Raw genomic sequence first — 12,792 nt, 5'->3', positions numbered from 1 at the left:
TCTATGTTCAACAGGAACATATGCAGACAAGAGGCTGAGTGACTTGGATGTAATGTTCCCCTGTCTATTTGTTTACCCCATTTAATCTCCTGGGTGGGAGAAAAGTCAGAGGGCCCCTGGATCTCACTGGAGAGTCCCTGGAGGGTGGCTCTGAGGCAGAGGAGGAGATTATGACTGAACTTGTGCAAAAGTTTGGGGCAGGGCCGGCTTTAGGCCAATTCTCCCAAATCAGGCCCCATGCCTAAGAGGGCTCTGCGCCCTAAAGAAGAGCATCTAACTTAGGCGCCTGTTTCATTTTTACTCACCCGGTGGTGAGTCCGGGGGCCCCGTCTAAACTATTTGAATCCGGCTCTGCACTTCCTAAAGCCGGCCCTGGTTTGGGGAAGCTTTAAAGACTATGATGGGAATAGTTCAGGAAATCCTCATAAAGAGCCAAACTGCTCAGATAGCCCGGTGTGATCGCAATGTGTGTGAATGATCACTTGATGCAGGGGGCTCCGAGCTGGTGTTACTCCCTGTCAGGGCCGGCTCCAGAGTTTTTGCCGCCCCAAGCAAAAGAAGCCTGCAATCGCGGTCGGCAGCACTTTGGTGGCAGCTCCACCGTGCCGCTTCATTCTTCGGCGGCAGGTCCTTTCCTCCGAGAGGGACTAAGGGACTTGCCGCCGAATAGCTGAAAGTGCCGTCCCTGGCACCTGCTTGCTGCGCTGATGCCTGGAGCCGGCCCTGCTCCCTGCGGAAAGGTACAAAATGCAGAACCCAGGCAGGAAGGTTGTGGAAAGGGGTTACCGGTGTTAGAAGGCACAAAGGTCCCGCATCAAGGTTGCGCCACAGACTGCTGCTAAGCAGGTTAAAAGCGGATGACAATGGAGAAGCCATTGTAAACGTGCCATGCTGTGCAGAGGAGGATCCTCACACTGCCGCTCTCCCTGGTTTGCTGGCTGAATGGGGTAGCAACGCTTCTCTCGAGAGTGCGGAGGTCTGTGACAAGGCGCAGGTTATGAGCATGCGGCAGCTGCCCGCACTGAAGTCTCTGACTGGAGGGAGCTGCTTTAACCCGGACAGATCGGGGAGGGTATTTGTAACCCCCCAGACAATGGGCATCACTTTGTCACATAAGTAACATTCCGTGGGCCCAGTCCCCTCCGCCCCCTCCTTCTTCCCAGGAACAAACCGAGGATCCTCTTTTACTCCGGCCCCGCACTCTGGGAAGGGGCGCACCGGGCGGTCCCAGTGAACTGCTTCCGCAGCTGCTGCTACCGGGGATTTCTCCCCTGCCGCAGCCCTCACCTCCTCCGAGCAGCCGTCAAAGCACCGCTCGGGAGCGAACAGATCGAGCCACGAGTGATAAATTCCTGCCCGTTACTTTGTTTCCAGTTTTGTAACTAATCCCCCGCTTAGGAAGCTGTCCCGTGCGCCGGGCAAGGGCAGCGGATTGTCTGGCGCAGCCTCCGGCCAGTCCCTGCCCCCACCCCGTTCCCCCGCCCTGCGGCAGATGCTCCCAGCCGGGCCGCGGGGGGGCTGGGCAGGAAGGTCCCTGGGCTGGGGCCTCCCCCGGCGGCTGGAGCCGGCGGCGCAGGCGCGGGGCCCTTGGAGGGTGGGGAGGGGCTGGAGCCGGTTCCGCAGCGCCCAGCGAGCGGGGCGGGGCCTTCCCGGGCCAGTCCGGCGGGAAGCGACCCAGGGGAGGCAGCAGGCGCGGGGCGGGAAGTCGCTGCCCGGGCGGAGGAAGCGGCCGGGGCCGGAGCCGAGCCCGGCGATGGCTGCAGCGGGGCCGGCGCAGGTAGGACGCGGGGCGGGGACTCCCCGGCCGGGCACTGGCTGGTCCCGGCTGGGGGCCAAGCCGAGGGGGGCCGGGACCCGGGTCCCTCCCGCGCTAGTGACCCCGGGGCCGGGGCTGCAGCAGCCCTGGGGCAGGGAGCGGCTCCGCGCGGCCAGGCAGGGCCCCGGATCCCGCTTTGCACCAGCGCAGCCCGGGGGCTCAGGGGCTGCAGCAGCCGGAGCCCTGGGTGAGATAATTCTAATGAGTCTTTCACTGTTGCACCACATGCTTCGAGAGAGGCAGCCGAGTTTTTTCAGAAAGCCAGTGAGCATTTGCCAGTCTTGTTCCAAACCAGTGTCCAACTTCGGGATTAATAAGTGACAATGCACTTAACATTGGCCTCCACTTTGTAGCGTGTGGTATCTCTTGTTTAAATGGAAAGCACGATGCAACAGCCCTGTTGGTTCACATGAACTGACTTGTGTCTCCAGCATTCTTAACAGCCTCATTCGGGTCTTCTAAAATTGGCTTTGACGGTGAGGGGTGTATAAGGTGTTCTGCATGTTGATGCATGATGGTGTTTTGCAGACTTTTCATATAGGTTGTCAGTATTGGCTTAGTTGATCAGTCTGGCAAGTGTCACGGAGTGTGGGGGGACACAAGGCCCCACACCCCCGGCTTCCTGCGATTCACCATGACTCTCAGCCAGCCAGTAAAGCAGAAGGTTTATTTAGACGACAGGAACACAGTCCAAGACAGGTCTTGCAGGCACGGACAACAGGATCTTCCCCAATTAGGTCCATCTTGGGGCCCCAGGGGCCACAGCCCCATTGGGGGATCAGAGCTCTGTCTGGGCTCCCCTCCATTCTCCAGCCAGCTCCTGAAACTCTCTCATTCCTCAGCGTCTCCTCCCCCCCCCAGCCTTTGTTCAGCTTCCCGGGCAAAGGTGTCACCTGGCCTCTAACCCCTTCCTGGGTTCTCATCTTACATGCTCAGGTATCCTCCCTCAAGGTCAGTCTCCCATCCCCCAATGCAGACCGTCCTCCCAGGCCAACACTCCCCACTCAGCATTCAAAGGCCACGTTAAGAACAGTCCCAGTTCATCACACCAACCTCCTCCACTTTTACTATATAAAGCTATGGTATGCCCACATCTTGAATATTGCGTGCTGTTCTGGTCATTCCCTCTGAAGCACCTGGAATAATTGCTGTTGGAAGACAGGATACTGGGATAGATGGACCATTGGTCTGACCCAATAATGTCCTTACATAAAAATAATTATAATAATAAAAAAAGTTTAGTACAGAAATTCCCCAAGATAATGACTTCTTGAGATAGCGATGATGTGAGATAATGACCTTGGCAAATAATGCATTTGAAAAATATTGGCCTACTACGAAACATATATTGTATAAGTTTCCCAGTCACAAATCTAGCATTCTGTAGCAAAGTCACTAAAACATAGTCCAGTGCTCTGTCCGCTCTTGTTTGTCGTGCCACCGTGCACTCTACTGCTCTGCCTCAACGGCCCTGCACTGTCACCTTCTGCTGCCACCTGCCCCTGTGACCTCTGCAAGTCGGTCTCTTGAGGTTCCACCCAGCTCTGTGATTTCAGCTCTCAGTGGGGGAACCTCGCTGCTATTGCAGGCTGGGCTGTCTCTTCCACCGAAACACTGTCCCACAGCAGGTCTAAGCACTTAGACCTGATTATCAGTGATTTCAGGAGAGAGGGGCAGGTAAAATAGTGCCTGTGACTCTTGGGCAGAGCCTACACCACCAAGCAAAATGCCTGTGTCACGAAGTCCCTAGGTGATGCTCTGGAACTGCTCCCCACAAAGCCAGTCAGGACTTTGGGGAGACTCCTCTCCCTCGGAGCCAGGGCCGGCTCCAGGCCCCAGCACGCCAAGCGCGTGTTTGGGGCGGCATGCCGCGGGGGGCGCTCTGCCGGTCGCCGGGAGGGCGGCAGGCGGCTTCGGTGGACCTCCCGCAGGCGTGCCTGCAGAGGGTCCGCTGGTCCCGTGGCTCCGGTGGACCTCCCACAGGCGTGCCTGTGGATGCTCCACCGGAGCCGTGGGACCAGCAGACCCTCTGTAGGCATGTCTGCGGGAGGTCCACCGGAGCTACGGGACTGGCGACCGCCAGAGCGCCCCCTGCGGCATGCCGCCATGCTTGGGGCGGCGAAATTGCTAGAGCCGCCCCTGCTCGGAGCAGACTGTCTCTAGGGCAAGAAGCTCACACGGCTTCACCTCCTGGGTCTCTCCTTGGAGCATTCAGCATGTGCCCCTCCGTGCACTTCCCACAGCGAGCCCGCCCAGGCGGGGTCCTGGGGAAGCCACCGGGTCCTGCACCCCCACTTTGCAGTCAGACGTGACTCTTAGCCAGCCAGTAACACAGAGGTTTATTTAGATGACAGGAACACAGTCCAAACCAGGTCTTGCCGGTACAGACAACAGGACTCCCTTTAGTTAGGTCTATCTGGGGCCCCAGGGAGGCCACAGCCCCGTTGAGAGTCCCGAGCCCCATCAGGTTCTCCATTTCCCAGCCAGCTTCCAAGCTGAAAAACTCCCCCCAGCCTCTCACTCAGCCTTTGTTCAGATTCCCGGGCAAAGGCGTCACCTGGCCTCTAACCCCTTCCTGAGTTCTCACGTTACATGCTCAGGTATCCTCCCTCAGGCCAGTTTCCCATCCCCCAGTGCAGACTGTCCTCCCAGGCCAACCCTCCCCACTCAGCATTCACAGACCACATTAAGAACAGTCCCAGTTCCTCACAGCCTGTGCCCCACCCTCTCTCTCTCTCTTCATTAGGATCTGGCATCCAAACCTCCTGCTTAGGGAGTATAGCTCAGTTGAAGATGACCAGTGCTTAATTTGTAATGAAAGAGGTGCTGGGGCTGAGCCCTGGCACAAACTAAACACTGAGGGAGACCCTCCCTCATGCAGTCAGGCTAAGCACAGTTCTGCTGCCCTTTACTCAGACAATAAGGAGAACAACATTTCATGACCCATACAGTTAATACTTAAGTGATTTGTAACCAACGCCAGCCAAAATTGATCACTTGGGCAGCACAGCTCTGTCTGCCGCACACCTAGGCAGAGTAGGTGAGTTCATGTAAACACCGTCTGGTCCTGAAGCCTTTCCACCCACCCCTGGCTCATCACTAGCTGTCAGGGGAGAGCTCAGTCAGACCTTGCTTACAAATCATCATTTGAAATTATGAGGTAGGCCAATGTAGCCGAAACAAATGTGCTGACATTGTCCTAAATAACAACTGTATGAGGAAGCTAGTCTTGGTTCGTACTTTTCAAACCCATTATGCTTTCTCAGATACAAGTATTTTCTCATATGCTGTATATGCTTTTTAAGTGTGTACACCTCTACCCCGATATAACGCTGTCCTCGGGAGCCAAAAAATCTTAGCACATTATAGGTGAAACCGCGTTCTATCGAACTTGATTTGATCCACTGGAGTGCGCAGCCCCGCCCCCCGGAGCACTGCTTTACCGTGTTATATCCGAATTCATGTTATATCGGGTCGGGTTATATTGGGGTAGAGGTGTATTAATGTTTCAATTTCAATTCAAATTTCCAACCAACAACTAAACTGGCAACACTGCATGTAACTGGGGGGGTGTTGGGGAAATTCAGGGGGGGCCTAGGGCAATCCCTGCCCCGAGTCCCTGGGGGAGCTGGGGGGCGGGGAAGTCTCCTTGGGTCACAGCTGCTGGGCTGGGTGTTATCCCTGGGAGTCGCTCCCCTAGAAACCGCGTCCCCTGCCGAGACTCGGGGCTGGGGGCTGGGGCGGAAGGTGCTGAGTGTGGAACGCTTGTGCCAGCAGCTCCAGGTGGCGTTTGAGGACGTCGCTCTGTATTTCACCCGGGAGGAGTGGGAGCTCCTATCCCAGCCAGAGAAGCAGCTGTACCGGGACCAGATGCTGAGGAATTACCAGGCCTTTGTTTCCTTGGGTAAGAACCAATTTATCTTTACTCACAGCTGTGAAATGTCTGGGTTCCCTTGACGCACCCAGCAGCCAAGTGGTGGCAAATGTCAGCAACTTTCAGAGCCTCAGGCTAATGTTAATGTAACCTGTTGACTTGTGTTATGTACCTCAGTCCTTGGCACAGAGGTGATTGGAAACAGCCCATGAGCAACAACCTCTTCCAGGAATCCCTGCCCAGACCAATGGCAGCACCTCTGCCTCAAGAACTGACTCTAGTTAGACAAATAAGGCAGGGAGAAAATCCTCCTGCAGCAGCTCCCCTGTCTCCAAAAAAGAATGAACATCATAGGTTTAACCACCGCACAGCTGAACAAATCTTGCACCCTATGCAAGAGAACTGGTAGGTCTGTGTAACTGTGACACCTGCCATGACTTAGCCCCCCAGCAAATTGAGAAGGGTTGTTAGAGGGCTTATTCCTTCACCTGCTCACTTCCCTGTGTCAAAGTCAGACTCAGGACTTGCATTTTGTCAGACCACTCTGTTTTATTAGCACTACGCTCTGCTAATAACACCCAGATAATGTGAGCACCATGCAAGACGCAAACTATCTTATTTATACAGGTAAAAGGGCGTGAACTTAAGGTAACAAAGGAAGCAGAATCTGATTAATTTACCTGGGCTAGACATGCATAGTTAATTTCCTTACTAACTTTTACCAGTCTCCGGTTAATGTTTCACCATTAGCTTAAGTGGGCTCATTGTTTATGCCTTAATGTTTCTTTTCCTGACACCTGTATTTCAACATTTATTTCTGCTTAAAGATACATACAGCATTTCTTTAATCCATTCTTATTTTTACAATATAATTCATTCTACTTTCACACCTGGTCCTTCTCGCATGAACAGAGAGCAACAATCCCCGAAGCGTGAAGGTGCAAACAATTCCATGTTTATTGGGGTGAACTTCCAGCAAGCATGATTCCAGTTTCCCTCCTCAGTGTCCCCCTTCCCAGCTGTGACGAGCCTTGCCTGTGTCCCTGTTCCCATTGCCCCCCCTTAGCAAAACGTGATTCCAATTCCCCCACCCCCATTCCCTGTTCCCATCCCCCCCTTTACTTCCCGATTGACTGCAGACTATATAGTAAAAAACTTGAGTTCTACTTAGCTATACCTTAACCAATCATTTTACTGATATTTAACTAACCAGTCCTAAAATATTGTAACATGATTATTTAACCAATTATATCCCATCACCTTAATTGGTTTACACCCAACAAAATGAATTACACAGCAGACAGAAACAATCACAGAACCAGGTAGAGATTATACAGACAAACAATAGGGAAGTGGAGACTACAATGATAGAACAACAAAGAAATGAGGATTTCACACCCCAGCTATTGATAAGTGAGTTCTTGCCAGACAGGATGCTATCAAATTAAGTTTTCTTTTACATCATCTAGGCTCTTCCCTTTCTCTGGAGGTGATAGGCATTATCAGGACAGGATTGTATTCTTCACAGCCCAATAGCATTTTATTTCAGTGTGACTAGTTTGGAATGTAAGGATGTGACCATGCACTTCCCAGCTTATGGCTGCCTCTGCTGCTTAACCAAAGGCCTTAGCCTAAGAACAGGGCCTCAGACTGTCACAGTAAGAGAAGGCCCGTACACAGACAGACAATGATTTTGATTCTTTCTTTTATACCTCTATAACTAGCTAAGTAAGCATAGCCCTTTGCAGACAGGCCTGAATATCTATATCCTAACAAGGGTCATAGACGTTGCTGCTTCAGAGTGTGAACTGAACTTGCCTGGTGGGAGATGGGAAGAAATCTTCTCTAAGGAAGGTTAATTTCATTATTCTCCTGCTTGGGATCTCTTGCATCCGAGACTGGGGCCTTGTCATTCCAGGTGCTGTGCAAACACTGACCGAGGTCGGGGCCCTGTTGTGCTGGGCTGCACAAACATATAAATGAGTCCCCGCCCCGAGAACTGATTCTTTCTCCCCAAACAGGCTATTCAGGTTCCACACCAGACTTAATCCACCGGATCGAGCTAGGGGAGGCAGAGCTCTGGATCTGGGATGCTGAGGCCTCCAGGGTAAACTCTGGGCCTGAGAGCCCCCCCTCAGGTGAGTCATAATAATCCAGTCCCTTCTGATTTATCCACCTGCTAATGGAGGGCTCCTTAATGTAAAAGGCAAAGGCAGAAAGAGATCCACTGTCTGGGAGCAGAAGCAAGACAAATTGACGCTGGGAATTAGGGGCCAGCGTTTTTCTGGGAGAGGAATGATCCATTGGGAGAACTCCCTTCAGAGAGAGTGGATTCTCCACTACTGTGAGTCTGTCAGTGGAGATGGGGCGTCTCTTTCTCCAAGCCCTGCTCTAACTCAGCCAGGAGTTCCTGGGATGGAGTCAGGAGTGACTTGGGGAGATTCTCTGGCTGAGATAGGCAGGAAGCCAGGCTGGATGTGCTCAGTGAGCCTGTCTGGCCTTGATATCAATGAATCATAGATATCATAGTAATGTAGGACTAGACGGGACCTTGGTAGGTCATCTAGTCCAGTCCCCTGCACTGAGGCAAGACTAAGTATTATCTAGAACATCCCTGACAGGTGTTTGTCCAACCTGTTCTTAGAAACCTCCAATGATGGAGATTCCACAACCATCACAGGTAATTTTTTCCAGTGCTTAACTACCCTTACAGTTTGGAAGTTTTTCCTAATCTCTAACCTAAATCTCCCTCACTGCAATTTAATCCCATTACTTCTTGTCCTGGCCTCAGTGGATAAGGAGAACAATTTATCACTCGCCTCAGACAGGGGCAAAAACCTGCTCGCAGCCTGGGAGAGCATCCCTGAGCCACTGGCCCCTGGTGCTGTCCTCTCAAGGTTCCCACCCCACCCCCTCTCTGCCACTTCACTTTGCACGTGACCTCTCAGACTGGAGAAACCTGTCCCCGGCGAACAAGGAGAAAGCTGGGAATGACTCAGGGTAGGACAGGATCAGTCACGTATGACGAGTGCGAGGTCGCGCCTAGGCGGAGGCGGCCATTTTGTAGAGCAGGTCTCAGGCACTTGCAGTGTTTCACTGTAATGCTCTAAAACTACCCCGCGTTCCAGGCAGTTGTGGCTGGGGGAGAGGACCTTTTGGGGCCAGAGGAAATCGTCCTGCAGGGCACGACTTGGAGTATCCTGGTGTATGAGCTGGGTGTGTGTGTGTGTGGGGGGGGACTGGCCCCTGCTCTCTCAGTGGCACAGAATCGTTGTCACTGACATTGCTTCAGTGTCAATGCTTAGTACAGCCCTCAGCCTTAACACGGTCTGTGACGGGTAGCAGCCATTCACCCCTTCCAGCTCAGCAGTGTCACTGATTGGGTTGTAAAACAAAACAAGCATGTTTTTCAGGTTACATCACACAAACCCTGAGTGAGGTGTCATCCCCTCAACCCCCTTCCCACCCACCCCTCAAACCCCCACCCTCTTCAGGACTTCAATTTAGTTTTAGCTTTGCACAAAGAGTGAAACATCAGGCCGAGGGTAAATGACGTCTTTGGAAGGAATTCCTGGAAAAGGACTCACTCCCCTGCAGGAATGAGCTACGTTGTTCTAAGCAGCTTTATACCAATCTCACTGGGTCCACATGAGGGGATTATAGCCTCTCGGCTGGTTTCAAACCAATGTAGTTTAAACAGCGCAAATACCGGGGAACGGGCCTTGTGCTATAAAACAGGAGACAGTGCAGAACCCCAACGTGTAAATAAAAACCTCTGATTGAAATAAAACCAAAATCAGTGTGAAAACAAAACCCAGACCGTGTTTGTTAGGACTTTGAGACCCTGGTTCTGGATGAGGGCCCTGTTGTGCCAGGCGCTGGGTGTATCCTGGGCAAGGTACAATTTAAGCATAACACGAGACCCAAGGTGCATGGCGCACATGGGAGCAGGTGCTAGGTGCTGCACAAACACCATAGGTTAGAACCACCCTGAGTCAGGCTGCAGATTTGTCATGGCATTTCGTATCAGAAATTACAGAGCAGTTACAGTAAATTTATTAAAGTCACAGGTCACTGAACTTCCTGTGACGGCTCCCATGATTTTTAACAAAACCTGCCCTGCTCCTCGTCCTGCCCAGAGGACACAACCTGCCCAAAGAAGCACCTTCCCCCTAGCATTGCAGCCCTAACCCCAGCCTGGTGCAGAGGGTTGGGGTAGGGTAGAGAAGATCTGGGGGGCAAGGCCATTCACTGAAGTTTGGCCTGCTTTCCCTACCATTATGGCTGTGTGTGGGGGCAAATCTGAGTGGTGCTGGAACCCGGCAGCCCAGGTCTCAGAGCTCAGAGCAAGGCGTTGGGTCCAGCCCTGTGGGACAGGAGCCACCATTGCAGGGTGAAGCACCCATCCAAAAAACAGTCACTGAGAAATGGGGAAATGGCTCCATCCGTGACATTTTCCTGTCCTTGACAAACCGGTAGCTTTTACTGTGCGCTAACACCAGGATTCTCTCCAGCAGGGCACGGGAACCCAGGAGGAACAAGGGCACGGGCTGAATGTGGGGAGAGTGTGGCAGGAAAGATGTTTCCCACATCCCACAGAGGGATCCATGCACAGGACTCAGTCCATCCCCGGGGTAAACTCAGCCAGAGACCGGATCTGGCTACACACCAGAGACTCCCCATGGGCCGGCGTCCCCACCGCTGCATCGACTGCGGCAAGGGGTTCAGCAACCCCTCCGCGCTGACCCAGCACCAACACATGCATATTGGGGAGAGGCCGTACCGCTGTGCTGCCTGTGGCAGGAGCTTCAGACAGTCCTCAGTCCTGAGAATACACCAGCTTACGCACACCAGGGAGCGGCCACACCACTGCTCTGATTGTGGCAAAAGCTTTGCACAGAGCTCAAGCCTCAGTAGACACCAGCTCTCACACACTGGGGAGCGGCCGCACTGCTGTGCTGACTGTGGCAAGGGCTTTACACAGCTCGCACAACTGAGAGTCCATCAGCGCACGCACACCGGGGAGAGGCCACACCGCTGTGCTGACTGTGGCAAGGGTTTTGCACAGCTCGCACACCTGAAAAGACACCAGCGCACACACACCGGGGAGCAGCCGCATCGCTGTGCTGACTGTGGCAAGGGCTTTGCACAGCTCGCACAACTGAGAGTCCATCAGCGCACGCACACTGGGGAGAAGCCACACCGCTGTGCTGACTGTGGCAAGGGTTTTGCACAGCTCGCACACCTGAAAAGACACCAGCGCACACACACCGGGGAGCAGCCGCATCGCTGTGCTGACTGTGGCAAGGGCTTTGCACAGCTCGCACACCTGAGAGTCCATCAGCGCACACACACCGGGGAGAGGCCACACCGCTGTGCTGACTGTGGCAAGAGCTTTGGACAGAGCTCAGTCCTGAAAACACACCAGCGCACGCACACCGGGGAGCGGCCGCACCACTGTGCTGACTGTGGCAAGAGCTTTGCACAGAGGTCACACCTGAGTGAACACCAGCGCACGCACACCGGGGAGCGGCCGCATCACTGTGCTGACTGTGGCAAGAGCTTTGCACGCAGCTCAATCCTGAGAAGACACCAGCTCACACACACTGGGGAGCGGCCGTACCGCTGTGCTGACTGCGGCAAGTGCTTTATACAGAGCTCGATCCTGAGAGTCCATCAGCGCACGCACACCGGGGAGCGGCCGCACCGCTGTGCTGACTGCGGCAAGTGCTTTATACAGATTTCACACCTGAGAGTCCATCAGCGTACGCACACCGTGGAGGGGCCGCACCGCTGTGCTGACTGTGGCAAGCGCTTTACCAGGTTGGCCAACCTCATCCAGCACCAAATCACGCACACCAGTGCCCCTCTGCCAACGCCAGGGCCTAAGGGTCTTCTGGAAGCCAGTGGGCCTGACACAGCACCAGCACATGTGGACCAGGGAGTGGTCCTGTTCCCATGATGCCCGACAGAGAGACTGTGTGGGGCAGGGAAGGGGAGTTGGCTGAGTAATGTGGGGAAGAGCAAACAGCTCTGGGGAATGGGGAATTTAGAGCAGATGGTCACAGCCTACTCCATTTGGGAGCACCCCCACCCCTTGTAGGTGGGATCCAGCCAGGCCTTTCTGTCCCACACTCACGCATCTGGCTGGGATGCAGCCAGGACACCCCCATCCCCCTCTAGGTGGGACCCAACCGGGAACTTCCCCACACACCTACCTCAGTTCCAGCCAGCGGGTGACTCCTTGGTAACATCTAGAGGTGGGATTTGCAGTCCTGTCTCAGCATGGATTGGGCTGAGGGCAGGACAGCCTGGTGCATGTGATTGAAAGACGATGCAGGAACCGCTCATTCCATATTTTTAAATACAAATGTGATGAAGAAGAACTATGTACTTAATGTGTTATAAAGGTCTGTCTAACCAGGGTGGATTTGATTTAAATCAATTTGATTTAAATCATGATTAAATCACTAGTCGGGAAGAAGTGATTTATGTAGAAATCCATGATTAAAAGTGCATTCTTGTTGGTTGTTATAACCTTAATGCATAGTCTTCACAACTAAGAGATAGATGTAGGTTTCATTTTTAGAAGGTTACACACTACACATTTTTAAGTAATTTATTTTGAAAACTTTTCAGATTAGTTTTACAGCTATATCAGAAAATGAATGATTGGTTATTTCATTTACCAAAGGTAAATGAAGCAGATATTTATGAAGTCATTGGGAGGTGAACTATCTCCAATTCAACAGGTTAATCATTAATATTTGGAGGATTTTCTTGCCATGCTGTATTAGGAGGAGAACATCACCAGACAGACACTTAAATTGTTTTATTTAACTAAAGCAACAACGTTATGTATTCTGGATTTTTTTCTTCAACAGCAAACATAATATTTTTACAAAACAAGCATATGAATTTTTTCATTTAAACATTCAAGTTTTTTAAAATCAGGTTTGTTTTTGTTAAAATTGTTTAACTAAAATAGTTAAATGAAACATATATATTTTAATTAAATCGACTATCAGCCAGGTCAACATGAGAAACTTAAAATATTGGCTTCTGCAGCTAACTCAGTCGTCTTCACCTTTTGTTTTCCTGT

At 52.5% G+C, this 12,792-nt stretch overlaps 1 protein-coding gene across 3 annotated transcripts; it reads left to right on the top strand.

Moving 5' to 3' along the window:
• The first annotated feature begins 1,665 nt into the window (after positions 1 to 1,665).
• On the top strand, positions 1,666 to 12,373 carry LOC120403159 (zinc finger protein 436-like). Of its 3 annotated transcripts, none has more exons than XM_039533970.1 (4): positions 1,666 to 1,777; positions 5,594 to 5,720; positions 7,712 to 7,828; positions 10,205 to 12,372. In XM_039533970.1, the coding sequence occupies exons 1-4, from the start codon at positions 1,754 to 1,756 to the stop codon at positions 11,650 to 11,652; spliced, it is 1,716 nt and encodes a 571-aa protein (XP_039389904.1). In that variant the 5' UTR covers positions 1,666 to 1,753; the 3' UTR covers positions 11,653 to 12,372. The 3 variants fall into 3 exon arrangements, with proteins under 3 accessions (XP_039389904.1, XP_039389905.1, XP_039389903.1); XM_039533971.1 differs by having other exon boundaries at positions 1,673 to 1,777; positions 5,591 to 5,720; positions 10,208 to 12,373; XM_039533969.1 differs by having other exon boundaries at positions 1,673 to 1,777; positions 5,591 to 5,720.
• The last annotated feature ends 419 nt before the right edge of the window (positions 12,374 to 12,792 follow it).

This window comes from Mauremys reevesii, linkage group 4, assembly GCF_016161935.1.
Source record: "Mauremys reevesii isolate NIE-2019 linkage group 4, ASM1616193v1, whole genome shotgun sequence".
In the NCBI taxonomy this organism is placed as follows: Eukaryota; Metazoa; Chordata; order Testudines; family Geoemydidae; genus Mauremys; species Mauremys reevesii.
The sequence above is the reverse complement of the archived record's forward strand: the minus strand, read 5'-3'. Positions and strand labels throughout refer to the sequence as shown.